At 44.1% G+C, this 10,271-nt stretch overlaps 1 protein-coding gene across 1 annotated transcript; it reads right to left on the bottom strand.

Annotated features, from left to right (window-relative positions):
* Window positions 1-221: 221 nt before the first annotated feature.
* On the bottom strand, window positions 222-7,927 carry LOC112259178. The gene is made up of 9 exons (XM_024433923.2): window positions 7,622-7,927; window positions 7,183-7,311; window positions 6,535-6,617; window positions 6,060-6,216; window positions 5,724-5,885; window positions 5,503-5,628; window positions 5,151-5,371; window positions 1,105-5,039; window positions 222-895 (listed from the first exon to the last, which is right to left on the bottom strand). The coding sequence occupies exons 1-9, from the start codon at window positions 7,874-7,876 to the stop codon at window positions 834-836; spliced, it is 5,130 nt and encodes a 1,709-aa protein (XP_024289691.2). The 5' UTR covers window positions 7,877-7,927; the 3' UTR covers window positions 222-833.
* Window positions 7,928-10,271: the final 2,344 nt, after the last annotated feature.

Here is a 10,271-nt window from a genome sequence, read left to right as displayed (position 1 = left end):
TTTTTTTGCAGATGTTTACACTCAGACGAGAGTGCTCTGAAATCGGAGTAGATAGCCAGAGTGAATTTACAAACACACCCAAAGCCAGTTTGTTTCATGTTTGAATTAAGTAAAACTTTATTATAACTTTATTATAAGAACACTTTCAAATACACATTTGAAATGTATCACAATAAAACGAAATAAGATGAGAATAATATTTCAGAACAATTGTATTCATAAGTGTGAAGTAATAACAGTAAAATATTTTATTCATCATTAAAAACAATATAAAGTAATAAGTCATCAGAAGCTTTATTTAAGCTTTGATACATTGACTTCAAACTACTAAAATAAAATCTACAAGTTATACTAACTTGCGTAAATGTGTCAAATGAGATGACTAGCTGACTCGTCTCCACAACTGATCACCTAAATGCATATACTGACATCTTCTGGATAAATGTAAGTGTAAGCGCTTTACAAGGAAACCGAATCCAATAAGATCAAATTGTTTGGCGTAGAACAAATTGCATCACCCCTGCGTCCCTATAACTATGTCAGAGTATATTTCAGAACTTTATAGATTTCTGTTCAAACAGAAAACTCAGTGCATTACTTATTCACAGCAATGATGAAAGGCACAGTAAACAGGAATTATTGCAGACAGAGATCCTGTGAAAACACGTTTTCTAACATGAAGGTGCATTGTGATACTGGTCATTTAAAGGTATTAACGCTCCTTTGATGGAATGCAATGTAATAGATATGTATTAACTATAAGTAGTGTGACTATTTTGTCATTATGCCTTGCTCCTCTGTCCACTCAGAATGGCACACTGTCGTCATCAGTTTTACTCTTGTCCAGTTTCTTCTACCGATGTTCTCACCCACCGCTGGACCCGAGGACTGGTGGCTGGGGAATGCAAAGTGAGAGAGGTAGCGAAGGAAAGAAAAAGACAGGGTGAACTGAGAGGTTGAGACAGGGAGAGAATGCACTGGGAAGAACACCCATGTGCTTTATCGATCACAATCATTCATCTTATATTGAATGCGACTTTACAAGAACAGTCGAGCTGAAAACGTGTCTCTGTTTTAACCCACTTTGAAAACTGGGGTTCTCACCTGACACCCGTTTTGTGTAGGATTCCCGACTGACCTCCTGGGCCTTTTCTCTTTCTTTCACGGCAGCTGATATGGAGAGGGCAGCCATTTTACAGACGCTGATCCGCTCTCTGCCTCCACCGCCTCCGCTTCCTGTGTTCCTGATGGTCACTCTGCTGGGGCTGCTGGCTGGACCACCACTGCTGGTAATCACTCGACTACCCCCACTGCTGATCCTGACACCACCCTCTGTACTACTAATTCTCTGTCCACTAGTACCTGCACTACTGATCATATGTCCACTACCTCCACTTCCTGTGCTACTGCTACTCAGTCTACCTCCACTTCCTGCACTACTGATCATATGTCCACTACCTGCACTACTTAGTCCACCTCCACTTCCTGTGCTTCTGCTTCTCAGTCTACCTCCACTTCCAGCACTGCTGATCATATGTCCACTTCCAGCACTGCTGATCATGTGTCCACTTCCAGCACTGCTGATTCTTCCCCCACTTCCTGCCTTACTGATCTGTCCATTACTTCTACTATAAACCTTCCATTCTCCACTTCCTGCACTGCTAAGTCTACCAGTCCTTTCATTGCTCGTGTTTCTGTTAAACTGAGAGACACTTTCAGAATTCACATGGGTCCAGACTCCACTGCCGTTACTATTACCTGGACCACTGAGTCTGCCTCCACTACCTGGGCCACTGAGTCTGCCTCCACTACCTGGGCCACTGAGTCTGCCTCCACTACCTGGGCCACTGAGTCTGCCTCCACTACCTGGGCCACTGAGTCTGCCTCCACTACCTGGGCCACTGAGTCTGCCTCCACTACCTGGGCCACTGAGTCTGCCTCCACTACCTGGGCCACTGAGTCTGCCTCCACTACCTGGACCACTGAGTCTGTCTCCACTACCTGGACCACTGAGTCTGCCTCCACTACCTGGACCACTGAGTCTGCCTGTACCTCCACCATAAACCAACCATTCTCCACTTCCTCCACTACTTGCACTAGTTAACATGTGTCCACTTCCTGCACTAGTTAACATGTGTCCACTTCCTGCACTAGTTAACATGTGTCCACTTCCTGCACTAGTTATCATGTGTCCACTTCCTGCACTAGTTATCATCTGTCCACTTCCTGCACTAGTTATCATCTGTCCACTTCCTGCACTAGTTAATATCTGTCCACTTCCTGCACTAGTTATCATGTGTCCACTTCCTGCACTAGTTACCATGTGTCTACTCCCTGCATTAGATATCATCTGTCCACTTACCATATTATTCATCATATAGCCACTTTCTGTCCTGCTGATCAAACCACCACTGCCTACACTAGTCATACCTCCAGTACTTATCATACTTCCACTTCTCATATCACTGATGATCTCCACTGCACTTGCCATTGTGCTAGCTGGCACTTTTACCGCTACACCTGTGGCACTGCTGATCGTATTGTCACTTGCAGCGCTGCTAATCTGTACAACATTGGTGATCAGACCCCGATGTTCTGCACTGCTGATTGGAACTGGACCTTCCACTTTCTTCACCTGGATCACAGTTTCCTTAGCCTCGCATCCCATGCTGTTAGCATTATCGCTGTCAGTTGTCTGAGACACGGATGGGAACGAGACTACTACAGTTTCCACAGTGCTTATGTCACCTGTAGAGACGTGGTCAATCATTTGAACATCTCTGCTAATCATACCTTCACTCTCCATCAAGGGGGTTTGAGCTCTGTACTCCCTGTGGACAATTGGAACCTCAAATTCCACAGGGCTGGATGCCATTGATATTTCTGTGCTGATAATCTCAACCACACTTCTTGTCAGGTCATCAGCCTCATCAGCACTCTTCATTTCAACCACACTTGTTGTTATGATTGTGCTCGTCAGGTCACCACCCTGAGCAATGTTTATCTGACCTCTACTCTCCTCACAGTTTGTTTGACCTTCGTCGTCGGCATCACCAACTACTGCTGTGACTTCCAGCTCATCAACCGGTCCTACGCTTTCAACCCTGCTGCTCTCCACAGTGTCACTCTTACTGGATATACAGCTTGTCTCCTCAATGATAGTTTCCTCTATAATAACATGCTCTCCATGTTCAGCATTTATCATCTCAAATCTGTCTTCCGATTGGGTGATATTTACTTCTGTTGGCTGACTGCTTGGCTGAACCTCATTTTCTGTGATGTTTATCTCCAAGGAGCAGAGCTGTGCTCCAGTTTCAACACAGCTGATCTGACTGCCATTTCCTACACGGGTTATCTGAGCAACACTTTCCGAAACACTCAGAACTCCACTGATCTGAGTTTCAATTTGACAGCTATTCATCTGACTCCTAACCTCCATGCTGTCAATCTGAGTCTCCTCACTTCTGAATTGGTTTTCTTCCTCTGCGGAGATCATTCGAGCATCATGCACAGTACTAACAATCTGATTTTCACTGCCAATGTTAGTCTCACTTTCCACACTTCTCTCCTGGATCTCAGTTTCCCTACATTTTATCTGACCTGTGCTTTTTACATCACTGACACCAACCACCACTACGGCCTCCACACTGCTAACTTGTACTGTGTCATCGGCAATGCTTATCTCTTCTTCATTCACCTTGCTAGCAGTCTTTCCTCCACAGTTAACATTGGTAACATCAACATCACTACTAGTGATCTGAACAACTTCTGTGTCTTTAATCTGAGATGCATCTTCGCTAATCTGAGCTGTTGAGATAATCACACTGCTATTATCAAGTGGTCTGTCATTGACTCTACTGACAGTGGTGGTTTTATTCTCAACGCTACTCACAACGTGAGCTCCATGTTGTGCAGAGCTGGTGTTAGCGCTAGCTCCATGTTGTGCAGAGCTGGTGTTACCGCTAGCTCCATGTTGTGCAGAGCTGGTTTTAGCGCTAGCTCCATGCTGTGCAGAGCTGGTGTTAGCGCTAGCTCTATGTTGTGCAGAGCTAGTGTTAGTGCTAGCTCCATGTTGTGCAGAGCTGGTGTTAGCGCTAGATCCATGTTGTGCAAAGCTGGTGTTAGCGCTAGCTCCATGTTGTGCAGAGCTGGTGTTAGCGCTAGCTCCATGTTGTGCAGAGCTGGTGTTAGTGCTAGCTCCATGTTGTGCAGAGCTGGTGATAGCGCTAGCTCCATGTTGTGCAGAGCTGGTGTTAGCGCTAGCTACATGTTGTGCAGAGCTGGTGTTAGCGCTAGCTCCATGTTGTGCAGAGCTGGTGTTAGCGCTAGATCCATGTTGTGCAGAGCTGGTGTTAGCGCTAGCTCCATGTTGTGCAGAGCTGGTGTTAGTGCTAGCTCCATGTTGTGCAGAGCTGGTGTTAGAGCTAGCTCCATGTTGTGCAGAGCTGGTGTTAGCGCTAGCTCCATGTTGTGCAGAGCTGGTGTTAGCGCTAGCTCCATGTTGTGCAGAGCTGGTGTTAGCGCTAGCTCCATGTTGTGCAGAGCTGGTGTTAGTGCTAGCTCCATGTTGTGCAGAGCTGGTGTTAGCGCTAGCATCATGTTGTGCAGAGCTGGTGTTAGCGCTAGATCCATGTTGTGCAAAGGTGGTGTTAGCGCTGCTCTCTGAATATCCAACCCGATGCCCACTTTCTAAACACTTGCTTTGGACTTCTTTTACAGTGCTAACCTGATTGGAAGTTTGTACACTCTGCACTGTTTTATCGGAGGCATTATACAGAAACACTTTCTGCACACAGGTAACCTGCTCCCCAATGGCTGCACCTACCACTTGTCCTCCGTTTTCTAAATTGCTTGAGGTCTCTCTTGAGGTCTCACTAATACTTGACACGCTTGCTCTTGGTACACAAATTATTGGTACACTTGCTCTTGGTACACTAATGGAGGAACTCTGAATTGGCATGAAGACGTGTTGGAAGGCAGTTCCATTGCTCATTGCACAGTGAGACGTGACACTAGCCATGGCGTTGGGGCTTGATTTCCTGCTGAAGACATATCTGTCAGACCTCAGACATGAATTTAGCTTCTGTCAAAACACCCGTTGCTCCCTTTTCTTGGATAATCACTAGTGACAACCCTTTTCTTGGCCTTACCTGGCTCCCCCTCCATCCAGCAGTCTCCTGTACTCAGCAATCTCCCTCTCCAGCCTGGTCTTGATGTCCAGTAGCATCAGGTACTGGACAGCCTGCTGCTCTGTGGCTGTACATAGCTGCAGCAGCTCCACCTCCAGGCTGTCTAAGTGCTGCTGAAGCCGACTGAGGTGAATACTGTATCGCTCATTCACTTCCATCTCGTCCCTCTCCATTGACAGATTCTGTAAGCGAGTGAGTAAACTGAAAGAGCAGCCATTTTAAACCTGTAACTCTCTGATTCTGTCTCCAGAGTTTCAGTGCAACAAAAAAAGACTGCAAACTTCATTGTGTACATTTTTTTGGCGTATGTTACCTGGGTCTCCAATAGCTGCAACTCCAGAGTTAGGTCCTGGACTTTTCTCTTTAGGTCATCTATCTCTGTCTGCCTAACCTCGGACCCATCGGAACAGACGGTCACCTGGGTCTTCATGCTGTCCACCTGAAGGGTCAAAACAAACGTGGAGAATATCTTCATCATATATTCTGTATCTATAACATCTTCAGGACTCAGTGTTTGTGTTGACAGTGGCCCACCTTGCTCCGAAACCAGCTCTCAGCCTCTGTTTTGTTCTTCAGGACCATCGACCCACACTGCTCCCTTAGGCGACTGAGACTCTCATTCAGGTCCACTGAGTGAGCACAGTCCATCTCCACGTTAACCAACCCAGACATCTGGGCCATCACTCCCTGCACTCCCTATACAGACACAGGAAATACAAACGTGGATGTCATTGTTGTTTCCAAAAGCTCTGAAACAACATTGACAATAGAAAGTCAATGCAAACAGTATGTGCCGTAATGGTACTAAACCTATGGAACCATACGATATAAAAAAATGTCATTGAAACAGTAACAGTATAAAGACCCCACCTCCTCATGGTTGCTCTTGAGGAGGTCCATTTCCTCCAGGTTTCCATCCAGTTGGATGTACAGATCTCCTTCCCTATCGATGAACTCATGCTGAATACTCTGCAGGTGGCTCAGCTCTGCCTCCGCTGCCAAGAGACGCCTCTCCTCCTGTTCACACCTATACCAGACAGAAGATGAACTTTAGAGTGTGTGTGTGTGTGTGTGTGTGTGTGTGTGTGTGTGTGTGTGTGTGTGTGTGTGTGTGTGTGTGTGTGTGTGTGTGTGTGTGTGTGTGTGTGTGTGTGTGTGTGTGTGTGTGTGTGTGTGTGTGAATTTCATTCTTGCCCATACACGTGTGACCTTTCAAAGATCACATGAGCAAGGAAAATAATGCAATTTACTTGTGACCAAAGTTCATGCCCTTGTTTGCATAATCATTCTTGGTGAACCCACAGGACACAGTGGTTCCACACATATACACTATAAACAAACTAACTTGTATTTATAGCCATAGACTTCCAGTTGAGCATTGGCGACCTGCAGCCTGAGTTGGGCATGGGTTGTGTACCATTCAGAAATCTATAGGAGAAACACAGATAGGCAGAAGATAACATATTTCATTAGCATGTTTACTATCAGTCTTTGTCATTGCAAGTCAGTGATGCAGTTAAACTGTTCCAATGAAATTAGAAATCTAACATTTTATTTTAAGAGCACATGCAATCAAGTCAAAACCTGACATAAAAGGACTGTGCGAAGACCTTAGCCTTTTTAAATGTTTTCCCCATGAGATGTTGGCTGTATCCCACAACTCTGTTACACCTTCCTTCCCACTGGGCACACACTGGCTGAATCAATGTTGTTCAGCGTAATATCAATGAAATTACATTGAACCAATGTGGAATAGATGTTGAATTGACATTTGTGCCCAGTGGGTTCCTTCCTTCGCTTATTTTCTTTCCCTTCTTCCCACTACTGTTTGTTTGAAAGGATGGGATAGAATTCTATATCTGGCAAGTATTTTCCAAATCAGAGATTACAGGTCACAAAGGAACAGGAGAATGAGTCTGGTCACAAGATGATGCTTAAGAGGAGAAGGTGAACTTGGGAAGGTGTTCAGTGATAGGTCCCCATGTAGACATACCTGGTTCCGAAGGTTATCGATTATCCCCAAGTGTCCATCCATGTCTTTACGGTCACCAAGGAAGCTTCTCTCCAGATGTTCCTTGATCTGTAGCTCAAGCTGAGCGTTGGCTGCCTCTAGTTGGTGTACCTGAGCCACACAGACATCAACATAGAGCCTCACACATTCATACAACACACATCCTAGGTAGGCTTCTCACTGTTTTAGCCACTAAGAGGGGAATCACACCAGAGCAACTGACGGCCGAGTGTACTTAAAAGCAGTGGGTGGCCGTCGTATCTGTCCAGAATATCGTCCTTCGATTTCAGTTAATTCCTCAACGAATATACAGCTAACTTTCTCCTAACATCACCAAAAAGAAAACCCTACATTTGTTAAAGGAAATTATTTCAGCTGAGCCGTTTGAAACAAATATTAAGTGAAAATGTATCTCATTTACCTTTTCCAGGTAGGAGGCGAAGCGATCGTTAAGATCTTGCATATTCTCCCTCTCATTGAGACACAGGGAGTTTGAGACATTGGTGACGCTCACAGGGACACTTGATGCATATTCCATTGAGATGCGGGTTCCATATCCTCCTGCACCACTGCAAACGCTGTTCCAGCGTCCCCCTCTGTGGTCATGGGAGAGCCGGTTAGCGCCACTGGCAAGGTACACCTGCCAGGGTGCCATCTCCTGTGCAGATGCTGCCATGACTACTGTCAACACAACTCCAACCTGGGATCTGATGTGATGCTATGAAGGGCTTTTGTTAAATGTGCAAACTGCAAAGAGCTTACATATTTGTATCTATTGAAAGCAATTGTAGGTGTGATGAAACCCTGCCCACTATAGGCCTACAGATCTACAAAAAAACATTTGTGGGCATGTCTAGGGTGGAATTATGTTTTCTTCTGTCTTTCCTGGAGGCAGGATCACAGTCAAAAAGGTCAATACTGCGACAGAGTCCCTTGTAAAACCAGTTTTCTTTTGGGAAGTGGACCAATAAATTGGATTAAGTTTCCTACAGTGAAAAATACCCATTGGGCACACACTTCAATGAAATTACGTTGATTCGCAGGCCTCCCGAGTGGCGCAGCAGTCTAAGCCACTGCATCGCAGTGTTAGAGGTGTCAATGGAGACCCGGGTTCGATCCCGGGCTGTATCACAACCGGCTGTGATTGGGAGTCCCATAGTGCGGTGCACAATTGGTACAGCATCTTCCAGGTTAGGGGAGGGTTTGGCCTGGGGGGCTTTTCTTGGCTCATCGCGCTCTAGCGACTCCTTGTGGCGGGCCAGGCACCTGCAGGCTGACCTCGGTCATCAGGTGAACAGTGTTTCCTCTGACACATTGGTGCGGCTGGCTTCCAGGTTGAGCGGGCGGGTGTTAAGTAGCGCGGTTTGGTGGGTCATGTTCCAGAGGACGCATGACTCGACCACGCTTCCCGTGGCAATGAGACAAGATCAACATTGGGGAGTAAAAGGGGGTACAAAAATATATATATATGTGGAATAGACATTGAATGGACGTCTGTTCGCAGTACCTGTTAAGTGAAATATACATAATGCAACATCAAAGTCACATTTGAAGTGGTAAATTTAATAAAACATTACGCTCTTTATTCAATATTAGGACACTGTCCCAAAGTCACCCCAAAAATATTCCTGCCAAAAACATAGACCCATTGCTCAAAGCTTTGTTGTTGAAAGGTTATCATAGGAGCTCCCGAGTGGCGCAGCGGTCTAAGGCACTGCATCTCAGTGCTTGAAGTGTCACTACAGACACCCTGGTTTGATTCCAGGCTGTATCACACCTGGCCGTGATTGGGAGTCCCATAGGGTGGTGCACAACTGGCTCAGTGTCATCCGGGTTTTGCCAGTGTAGGCCGTCATTGTAAATAAGAATTTGTTCTTAACTGACTTGCCTAGTTAAATAAAGGTTAAAAAATTCCACACAAAATGACAGGTATTTTTTTTACCCTGTTATCAGTGGCGTAGCGCAATTTTGCACCTTTTTGCAATAAGGTTGAGAGAAAATATTGCTGTTTTAGAGCTCGGGGATTCTTGAAAGAAATTACCATCTAAAATATTTGTTTTAATAATATAAATATAATAATGAAATACATTTTGATTGATCCGAGTATTAACTATCACACCATGTAAATGAACAACCAATCATTTTTTTTGTTGATAAATTGCAACTAACTGGATTTATGTCAACTCTATCAGTCACCATAAAAGTAATTTCATTTTTACCATGGTCCAACAACTGTTTAAAGGCCTTAACTGTTATATTCTAACATTGGATTATTCAAATATGTAAAACAAATCTCCACATTTATTTTAGTTTAGTTTAATAGCACCACTAAATGCTCCAGGGCTAATTTCTTTAGCATTTAGGCATGTTTAAAAAGATTTAGAACATAAAATAACATGTATAAAACATGTCATCCCTTAGGTCTAGCACAGCAAATACTTATAATACAAATAATTGTTTTAGCATAAGTTGATTACAACAAAATAATCATAATCATAATATTGACAAAAACAAGGGGGTTAGCCATCAGTGAAGGAGTTGACAAGCCACTGACGGAGTTACATTTGTAAAATATAGAAAATTATTAATTTGAAAATCACCAATAAAAACACAACCATTCTATCAAATCTTTCCGCACTCTGACGGAGTTGACGTTAGACAAAAATCTATTTTTATATTTTATATTTTATGGAGATGACAAAGATTGCATTTGTCCTCTTCATTCAAGTGGTATACACAGTAACAATGTGTTTTTTCTTCAGATGATTTATGACTCTAAAACCTAATTAGATGTAACATATTTGAACCAAAATGCATATTGCATATTTTAATCTATAAGGAAGACGGAGTTGACAGTTTCTGGTTGTGACCATGCTGATTCCAGTATTGTTTGTTTAAATCTATCAAAAGTAGAGAACTTTACAGACCATGAGTGGTCTTGTTGCACTACATGTACTGAGGACATGAATAAGGGGTCCTTATGGTATAGCTGACCCTGCCCATTCCTGATTCATTTAGGATTTTAGACAAATCTGACGGAGTAAACAAAATCTCCACATTTTTTAGGAATC

Source organism: Oncorhynchus tshawytscha, linkage group LG09 (assembly GCF_018296145.1).
Source record: "Oncorhynchus tshawytscha isolate Ot180627B linkage group LG09, Otsh_v2.0, whole genome shotgun sequence".
NCBI lineage: Eukaryota > Metazoa > Chordata > Actinopteri > Salmoniformes > Salmonidae > Oncorhynchus > Oncorhynchus tshawytscha.
Note: the sequence above shows the minus strand (reverse complement) of the source record. Positions and strands in the feature narration are given on the sequence as shown.

Bases quoted from the DNA above. Each gene is read 5' to 3' on its own strand.
- LOC112259178 (XM_024433923.2), bottom strand. From the start codon at position 7,876: ATGGCAGCATCTGCACAGGAGATGGCACCCTGGCAGGTGTACCTTGCC. The intron at 5,040-5,150 runs GTAAGGCCAAGA...TGTCTTCAGCAG, and splicing joins CTGGATGGAGGGGGAGCCAG to GAAATCAAGCCCCAACGCCA. The intron at 896-1,104 runs GTGAGAACCCCA...TGCATTCCCCAG, and splicing joins CTACACAAAACGGGTGTCAG to CCACCAGTCCTCGGGTCCAG.